Source organism: Daucus carota, chromosome 8, assembly GCF_001625215.2.
Source record: "Daucus carota subsp. sativus chromosome 8, DH1 v3.0, whole genome shotgun sequence".
Classification (NCBI taxonomy): Eukaryota; Viridiplantae; Streptophyta; class Magnoliopsida; order Apiales; family Apiaceae; genus Daucus; species Daucus carota.
In genome coordinates this window covers 32,233,652-32,244,256 of record NC_030388.2, presented here as the reverse complement: position 1 = coordinate 32,244,256, position 10,605 = coordinate 32,233,652, and the positions used below count along the sequence as shown (strand labels likewise).

Here is a 10,605-nt window from a genome sequence, read left to right as displayed (position 1 = left end):
CAATTCAATAGCATTCATGATTCAACAATGAATGCACCCTTTGAATTTTCAATCTCATTCTCCACAATCTCAATGTACTTCACTGTACTCCATGACTCCCCATTCTAGGATTATTAAACCAATAAACAAAATCTCACACTCCAAAAAGATATGTACATACAATCCCCTTCATTGGGAATTGAAGCTCCAAAGCCATGTTAATAAATGGCCCTCCATTCTCAAAACTTTTGCAAAATTCTTTTTTTTTTTTCTTTTTTCAAGCCCACAATAAATATAAATATTGGTAGACATGTTGGACCACCACGAGGTCTCTTCCATCTTCTTTCTTTTATTTTTATATGCTTATTCTTATTCATATGTTGCTTTGCTTTCTCCTTTTCTACCACCTTAATCACAGCTTCCTCTGTCATCATCTGCCCACAAGCTGTTATTCAATCTCCTCCTTTTAGAAGATAAAGAAGATGAAGATGAAGAAGAGGACGAGGATGAAGACGAGGACCCTACACAAGCCCGAGCCGCGACCCGAGCCGCGACTCGGGCTTGTGGCAGTGGCTTTGATCTCTTCTTTGTTTTTTTATCAACTCCGACTCCTTGCATAATTAGCCTGTAACAGCTGATTATCTTGTCCTGAACATATGACACTATATGTTAATTTATTCGAGATCAAACATATTCAGTATATCCCGCTCGTGTAGGCTAAAAAGCTTACTTTTCTTAGTCCATCGCACCACGATTCGGCATGGTCTGCATTTATAGGAGACAAGTTTGGAATATCGTTGGCTGCACAAAGAATTGTCGCGGCAGCTATGCATGATGGCCTGAACTCCAGAAAACTGGCTTCTGTCCATGTTCATCACTTGTAAATTAAGAAATATGGATGCATAATATATTAATATGCACGTGCATGCATGCATGCAGATACATAAACCGGTACACTAAAGATTTTCATATAAGGTATATGTGTAAACTTAAAAAATGTGCTTCTTAATTAAAATAAAAAAGTGAACTAGAAGTGAGAAATAAATTAAGACTTTAAACTGTTTGGGAAAGAAGTAGATTTCCCAAACAAAAACTACCATTTTCAACTTCTTATAAATATTTGGCTTTTTACATAAACGGATCAAGAAAAGTACAAGCCGATCTTTTAGATAAAGAAGCTCAAAGTAGTGGTAGTCAGACATGCACATAGATTTTCATATATTGTACATACCTTGAATATTGGATAAAATAATTTCAGTGGCCTTGGAGATGAGGAAGAGTGTATAAGTTCCTTGAGGATCAAGTTTGTAAGCGAAGAAGCTGAGGAAGCTAAACGGTGTAACAGATTTCAGCCGCCAATCTAGTACGCCCAATACAAGAAACTCCATCCTTCTGATTGTTTTCGGTTCAAAAACATATTTTGCATCTTCAACCTATACATATAGACAGTGATTCAGTCGAGAACAATTTTCCCGTCACAACCAGTGACGGAATCAGAAAAAGAAAGAACTCCGTATATATACCTGAATATCCAGGAGAGAAGGAACCAGAGATTCCTCCATTTTAGCAGCTAATGACAAGCAAGCCACTGATAAAAGTTGCAATGGCCATCCATTTGTTTGCTGAAATTATTAGACAAAATGTCAATAATTAGAGCCAATATATCTTTAACTATTATTGGCATTTTACCTAACCCCTGTCCATCTAGAAGCTTATTTTAAGCACATATTATATCAAATATATACAAACACACACCATTTTCAAGGGAAGAAATTAAAACATTTGCATGTCCCCTGGATTGATTATATTTTGCTCGACATTGATTCGACAGATCGTTTTCGCACGCTCCATTATTGAAAGGTTAGTTTCTAATTAAATAAATAATTTTCTGTATTTAATACACAAATAATGAAATAATTACATAATTAATTAATTTTTAGAGTCTGAAAATTCATTTACTTTTTTTACCGACAAAAATGACGAATCAGATGAGTACATCAGCTAGGGGACACCGATTTTGAACTCATTCACCTCTAAAATCAGGAAAAGCTGACTCCGAAATTAAAAAATATAATAATTGTACAAATACTTATTTCTTAAATTTTAATATTCAGGAAACAAAAGAGGAATAAATTACTTCCTAGCAATTCGGTAACGTTGGAAATTAGTTATAAACGGAGTTACAGTACCGCCGGCAAGTGATGGTTAGAGTAGAGGAACCGATCCATGTAGTTGACGGAAAGATACGCCGTTAGCGGATGCAGGCCGTAGTAACGCTGCACCTGCATATCGATTCATCTAAAATCTTAAAATGTTATTTAAAAAGTCGTGATATGAGTCAGCTTGGCGGCCATGCTAAAATGTCTGATTTTGTAGATTTTTGTAATATCTCGTTAAATGAATATATTTTTCGTCGATTTTGAGCTATCACGTAAAATCGGATATATAAATGATGTACCTTGAGAATCCATGCAATGGAATCCTCACGCGCACATGTCTCCACTGATTGAGACCGAATCCTCTCGACGTAATCAATACCCGGGACAAATTTTCTCTCATCTGCGATTAATCCGGCAATAGATTCCTCAAAATCGGCCAGAAATTCGATATCCGACGAGCACTCCGGCAAGTCCTCCGATAAGGTACCGGAGTCCTCGCCGCAGAGCAAGTCGGAGAACAAGTCATCGGCGTAGGATAGGATAGCTGACATGATGAATGATTGTTTTTCATGGTGGTGTCATCATTGATGATAGAAGTAGTGCTCGCCGGGAAGTTGGTCGGAAGAGTCGCCGGGATTTTGTGGACGGCGGGAGTGGAAAGTGAGGAGGGTTTGTGTTTGGTAACTAGGTTTGATGTTTCTCTATCAGTGTACAACGGACGTAGATATATTGAGTTGTAAAAAGGTTTTCCTTTTCTTTTTGAAGGCAAAATAGAGAAATACCGATTGGCAAGTGCATGTATATTTAGAAAAATAAAAAATACACGTATATAAGTAGGATTCTTTTAAATTAAGTTGTAGGATCCTATCATCCTAACACTAAAACATGCTCTGATATCACTTTTTCGATGTCAGCGTCAACCATTACATCAAAGACAGCTACTTGTTGAATATGTGGAGATTGTAGTTTTTATAATATAATGACAAGCGTTATGATTTGAGTTAGGAAAATGCTAGGCACCGAAATTTTTGATAAAAGAATAATGTTATAGCTCCGTGAGCCATGAAAACGTATTCCAAAGTTCTCCAATTTTGGATCAGTTTCGATTTCGGATAATTAGCTGAGACACATTTTTTAATCCAACAAAATATATTAACTTTCTCGAAATGCACATAGATCCTCAATTTAGGGAGAAAATAAAATCCATTTGAATATATGAATAAAAAACAGTAGCGGTACGTACTATCATCAAGACCTGCATCAGGCTTCAGGGGTGTATTCAATACCAGTACTCGGCAGAGAACAGAGTGTTGACTTTGAAGAACCAAGGGAGTATCTAATATACATAAATAATTGTTACTATAAATTTTTAATATGGTTATTAGGAAAAACATACTAATACTGTTAACAAATTCAAGAGAAATAAATCAACTTTTGAGGCCCGGTACATTTTCACGGCCGGATATGGGACGAGGATGTTTGTCCCGGGTTCAATTCTGACTCATCTGATAAATATTAAAACAGATACTCATTTGTAAGATGTATAAATTTAAATCAATGACTTTAAACGTTTTTTCCTCTGATGAATGTCGAGGTAGGGTAGTGTATTCTAATCATCGAACATATCACAGATCTGCAAGTATGGAACATCTCAACTCTCTGTTTCGTATGATCTAAATTTATATAAAATAACACAATCAACTCTTTATGTTACTTCTGTCAAAAAAAAAAAAAAAAAAAAAAACTCTTTATGTTACTCATGTAAAGGGCCGTGCATGTAAATTATTAAAGTGTGCATGTTTTTTTTTATTATTTCGAGCTAGCTTGTTAAATATTTAACTTGTGGCGGGCGTTGGGGTAAATCTAAAGGAGAAGCAATGAAAAATATGTAAAGGATGGTTGTCATGTTACTCGGAGAGAGTTAGAGTCATGTACTCAAATCACGTGACTTTGTGGGGTGCTAATTGTCAGTTCCATAGATAAGGTTTCACATCTACAAGTTGTTAGGAAAACAATACTCCCTCCGTCCCTATTTATCTGTCCACTTTGGAAGTGAAAATTTGTCCCTATTTATCTGTCCATTTATACTTTCAAAACTAATTTAATGATAGTTTTTCAAATATATCTTCATAATTTCAATTTTCAAGGCTTGACTTATTTAAAACTTGGTTGAATTCATGTTTTCAAGACATAAAGTAGGGGTATTCCATCATTTTCAAGATATTAATTAGAAGTATTTAATGAAAAAGTTTATACAATCAAGTATTTCTTGGTATGTGTTTTTTTTTCCAAAATGGACAGATAAAAAGGGACGGAGGGAGTAGTTTATTAATATTTTTGTAGATTTTTTTTATTTTTATCAATATTTTTGTAGATTTTTTTTATTTTTGTTTTTAACGTAGCAACCCACAGCCGAGCTCACGTGATACTCTGCAAAATACGTGAACTATAGTAAACCGCACTTAAGCAATTACACATTCTCCCTCTTCGGGAGTCGAACCTATAACCAAGAAGATACAAATCTCCTCTTTAACCAGCTGAACCAACTTTTTTTTAGATTTCGATCGACTTGATCGAGTATTCAAGTAAATATTTATAAATCAGGATATAGTGAAATTAGATTTATATCCTTAAAATTTAATATTCATGTTTTGGCAAATATCCAGATTTTAGTGATATTCTAAAATTTGAAATTTAGTTGATAAATTATTATTGTAAGTTAAATTGTTAATATGTTAGATCTTTATATTAAAAGGAGTCTTTCAATATGAAGGGGACAAAATTGTTTTGTTAATATAAAAATGATATTGTTGGAATTAGGAAAAACATCAAATTTAAGATAACAATTATATCAAACAAAATTTTTGCCACCAAAATTTTGATCACAAGAGGATATAGTTAGTGCATTTTTTACGAAATAATTACATTCCAACTCTTTTAACCTGACTACACTGCATTCTAGTGGGATATACAGTACAGTAATACATTAGAACGAAGTCATTTTCGATCATAATCTCTAAACAAAACACAATTAACAAAGCCACATAATATGATTGGACATTTGAAGTTAGAACAGCATGGGAGTAAGCTTTTCTAGTTTGAGTGGAGCATGCGGATGATTTAAGTAACTTTTCAGGCTCATGAAAATTAGTGTAGAAAATAAATGTCGTGATAATTAACTTTTGACAAGAAAAGAATTAAAGGGCACTTCACCTCCATCCGGGAAGTTGTTTCGCCTTTTCATTGTCATCTTTATGTTATTCCAATCACAAGTGCAATTATTCCCCTTGTCTTTTAAAAAGTTAATAATACTCGTATTAAAATTTAAATTTGTATATATTATAATTTTGGAGATAAATTACCATAATCAATTAAAAATAATTATTTTTGCTATACACTTGGAATGACTAAAAAATATGTAGCAAAAATCAAAATATCATATGAAGAAAATACTAAACAGTACTCTTTTCATTCCTTTTTTTTTTTTGACTTCTGGTAAATAATCAAAATAAACAAAAAAGATTCTTCGGGTTTATATGTTTTGAATGAATAAAAAGAATTCACGGAATGATAATCGGAAGTGTTTAATATATAGGGTTTGTCTAGTGTGATCATGACACATGCTAAATACGAAAACTCATAAATTTGATGTGTTTTTATTGGTGTGGTTGGTGTTAATGCATGGGGCCATTATTATTAAAGAGTATAAGACAATAAAAAAACTATCAAATTTTATGTTATTGTGTGCCCATGGGCACACTATTGAAAAACCGTACTCCCTCTGTCTCATTTAATTCTATACGTTTCTTTTTAACTATTCGACACGCATTTCAATGCTCTTATAAAATATAGTTCCGTAACTTATTTTTGAGATTTTCTTTTTCTGTATAAAAATATAACATCTAAACTTTAATTCAGAAAAGAAAAATTTTAAAAATAAATTGCACAACTACACTTTGCAGGAGCATTAAAGTTCGTGCCGCGTCCCCGTCCCCAAATGTATACAACTCAGGGGGACGGAGGGAGTAATATATATTCCCTCGTTCCCTGCATAGTATACAGTAGGGGTGAGCAAAAAAAACCGGAAAACCGAAACCGAGCCGAAAAACCGAAAAACCAAACCGAAAAAAACCGTAACCGACAAAAACCGAAAAAAACCGTAACCGAACCGAACCGATATAACGGTTTGGTAACGGTTACGGTTTTACCCCTAAAACCGAACCGAAAAACCGAACCGTTTATATAATATATAATAAAAATATAACATTTATTATTATATATAACATTTTATATATATATGTGCTACAATATATTAATTATATATTTTAGTAAGAGAAATTGATATAATAAGTATATAAATATTTTTCTAAAATTAATAAAGTATTAAATTTGTATAGTAGTTTGAACCAAAAAACCAAACCGTTTATATAATATATAATAAAAATACAACATTTATTATATATTATTATATATAACATATTATATATATATGTGCAACAATAAATCAATTATATATTTTAGTAAGAAAAATTGATATAATAAGCATATAAATATTTTTCTAAAATTAATAAAAGTATTAAATTTGTATAGTAGTTTCTAATCATATAAAAACCGGAAAAAAACCGAAACCGACCAACGGTTAACCGAACCGAAAAAAACCGTTTGAAACGGTTCGGTTACGGTTTCTACCTAAAAACCGAACCGAACCGAAATACACGGTTCGGTAACGGTTTTAGGTAGAAACCGAGCCGAACCGACCCGTGCACACCCCTAGTATACAGGAGACGAGATACACACTTTACAGTTTGTTTCGGTGCTAATAATCTGATTTGATGGGTAGTTGGGACTTCAGAACAGACCTTTCAGTGAATGAGTCATGTTTTTTCTTAAACACATTGTCATTTGACAAGTACCATGGTAGTATGTATTGTTATAGATAGATCTACTTGTTCTGTATGAAATGATTTAATAAATAAATATTTATTTAGTTTTTCTTAAGTAGACACATATTAAATTTTTAATTGAATTTTGTTGACAATTATTTGAAAATTTACCTTTTAGTTTAGATAATTATTTATTTCAATTATTCCCTAACTAACAAATATTAAAACTATACAATGCACTTAGTCTAATCTCTCTCATATCATCCAAACTTCCAATTTTTTCGTAAAACTCTAACTTTGACCCATATACGAGCAATGTCACGATTCAAAGTAGTTTTTGAATTCTTTCTCCACTGTCATATCCAATTTAATTTGTCCTATTTAGGTGCATATACGAGATCATTTTATAAATATGTATCAACTATGTTTATTTTGATTAAACATGATATATAAATATGTTTGATTTCCTATTAACCCCTTTATGGTGCATGATAATGTGTATGCTATAGATCTATACTCCAGTATAATGTGTATGCATTATATATAGCACAAGAACTAGGAGAGTAAAGACAAGGAGGCAAGCCAAGAATGAGTAGGTAAATTGGTGAGGTCCTGTGTCTTAAATTCACAAAAAATGTTTAGTGGATTCCATACATTATGCAGATTCCGATGTAATAACACTTTGAATACAGTCCCACTCCCATATAATGTTGGTGGAGCTTCACATTTATTCAGATCGTCTCCCTTTTATTTTCATTTTTTTAATTAATTTATTTTTCCAGGTCACGGACCAGTGTTTCAGTATTCAGTCAGCAGGACAGGGCGGGACCAGCGTATACAGGTATTTCTCAACAACGGTATGCAGGTGATTTATACGCACCCAAGGTGTATCATTAACATGACTAGCCAAGTTCTAATTCGAGCCAAGTTGAGTCGAGTCGAGCCGAGCCGAGCCGGTTCGATTAACTATTTGAGTTTAAATCTTTACTTGAACTCGACTCGGTTAATTTCACGAGTCGAGTCGAGCCGGCTAGTTTAGCTAAACGAGCCGGTTTTAGCGAGCCAGCTCTACCCGAACTCGGCTAGTTTAATTTCATAAGTCGAGTCGATCCGGCTCGTTTAATTAAATGAGCCAAAACCTTTGCCTGAACTCAGCTCGTTTAACGAGTCGAGCCGAACCGAGCCCACTTAAACGAGCTCGAGCTGAGCGAGCTCGCGAGCCGCCCGATTCGAATTACAACTCTATGACTATGACTAGTTATTTATGGGCCCGAGTCTTTGTTCTCAAAATTTTCTATTTATTTATAGATGTTTGAAAAATATTTTTAGTGATTTATCAATTATGTTCTAATGTAACTAAAAATAACTGATTTATTAGAAAATTTTAATAAATCCTTAATTGATAGTGATTTCTGATTTCTGTAACCAAACTCTCAAATAATTATTTGTTATCATCTTCTAGTTGTTTTTCATTATTCGAAAAATAAAAATCACAAAATGAGTAACTAAGACGGAATAGATTAAGTAGCATAAAGGAAGTTTTAGATTATTTATACAAAATAATTATATCAATCAGTTGTCATATATTAATACGATGATAAAAAACTTCTTATTGAATTTTAAATGGACAAGTCTAAAATGAATACGTGAGTGTGTTTCACGAGTCTAAAAAAACAGATGCATATAATTTTCGTACGCTTTTTAATTGGTCTGTCAACCGATTTTAGCAATGCAATAATCGCTACTTATGGAATAAACATGTCGCACTCAAAAACCGCGTTACATCCAGCTCTTTCTCGATACAACAACTTTAAATTTCGTCTCTACTGGGACAAAGTAGAAGAAGCAAATTTCGAATGGATCCCGTTAATGGGGGAAATCACATTCAACAACGCATTTTAGATATGTAGATACAGACATCAAACCACATGTCAACTTATCAATGGACCTTGTGATTTTGGTCTTGCCTTCTTATCTCACTATTTTTACTTGTCATTTGTCTTATACTTACAAGTCGTATTATATTTAGCGAGGGGATCGGTGGTTAAAGTACCAAGTCGACCGAGGGACAAATTCAATTTTTTTTTTGACAAATATAATTTATAACCTTACAAAATGTTCAGAGGATGAATTCTAATATGTTCGGTTTAATCTCCGTGGGCTGAACTTTACGAATAATCACGGTCACAAAAATGGAAATCCACTAACGACACGAGCTACAAAATTTATATCAGTTGATTGAACTATTCAAAATCTTAATCATATAAATCATAATACTCTCTCCATCTCATATTACGTGTCTTATTTTGACTATTGAAAAATCAAATTGATTACATTTTGACCACAAATTATACATATCATCCGACTTCAAAAGATTAAAAAACTTTATTAGAAAATATATCTAATACCCTTTAAAATCCATTTTTTAGATTTCTAAAATATTTAATAAAATTTCTTTAATCAATAGTCAAAATTTGGTCAAATTGACAATCTAATAGTTAAAAGAGTACACATAATACGGAGGGAGTAATATATTACATTATCTTTATAATCGAGAATCGGAACTAGTCGATTGACCTGCTGACTTAAAATTTATCAAAAAAAACTTATGATAAAATAGAAGATTTTAAATTAAATCGAAATATAATCGAAAAATTGGTCAAATATTTATAGAAGTTTAATAAAGAATTTCACTCGTCAAATCTTATATAAGTACCGACCAATATAAGATAAAATAAACTATTCTACTCCCTCCGTCCCTTTTTATCTGTCCATTTTGGAAAAAAAAACACATACCAAGAAATACTTGATTGTATAAACTTTTTCATTAAATACTTCTAATTAATATCTTGAAAATGATGGAATACCCCTACTTTATGTCTTGAAAACATGAATTCAACCAAGTTTTAAATAAGTCAAGCCTTGAAAATTGAAATTATGAAGATATATTTGAAAAACTATCATTAAATTAGTTTTGAAAGTATAAATGGACAGATAAATAGGGACAAATTTTCACTTCCAAAGTGGACAGATAAATAGGGACGGAGGGAGTAATTTGTTGCAAGTTGCTGATTATACCAATGTAGATCTCGACATAAAATCTTCTATCATTTGTAAGCCTCATTGGGGCGAGCAATATTGAAATTTTGCAATGATGTATCCTTACCTGTTTATGACGCAGCAATGATTATATATTTCTTTTACACTGAAAATATTTTCCAAAATGTGTTCACTTTTCCGTTTCTTTTTTAAAGTCTCTTCTTCATAATTATATCTATAATCTCTAGTTTCTACCTACATGGTGGCTATGGCCGAATCTATTGAAAAGCTTGTGGTATATAAATTATTATTATTATTATTATAGTATATACAATTATTATTTTACATCCTACACATGTCAATATATTATTTAATTATAACAACTCCAAAATATTTGGATATACTAGTCACTCAAAATTTTCACATATTTTTAAGAATCTTAAGTGTATACTTAAAAATATTATTATCATATTTTTATTCAAAAATAATTTAAAAATAATATTTTTAAATATATAGCTATTTTTTGAAAATACGGGAAAACAATT

At 32.1% G+C, this 10,605-nt stretch overlaps 1 protein-coding gene across 2 annotated transcripts; it reads right to left on the bottom strand.

Moving 5' to 3' along the window:
* Positions 1–232: 232 nt before the first annotated feature.
* On the bottom strand, positions 233–2,836 carry LOC108200104 (cyclin-D1-1). Of its 2 annotated transcripts, XM_017368173.2 has the most exons (6): positions 2,438–2,836; positions 2,169–2,261; positions 1,503–1,601; positions 1,211–1,412; positions 710–840; positions 233–627 (listed from the first exon to the last, which is right to left on the bottom strand). In XM_017368173.2, exons 1-6 carry the CDS (start codon positions 2,687–2,689, stop codon positions 388–390), a joined length of 1,017 nt encoding a protein of 338 aa, XP_017223662.1. In that variant the 5' UTR covers positions 2,690–2,836; the 3' UTR covers positions 233–387. The 2 variants fall into 2 exon arrangements, with proteins under 2 accessions (XP_017223662.1, XP_063939172.1); XM_064083102.1 differs by lacking the exon at positions 2,169–2,261.
* Positions 2,837–10,605: the final 7,769 nt, after the last annotated feature.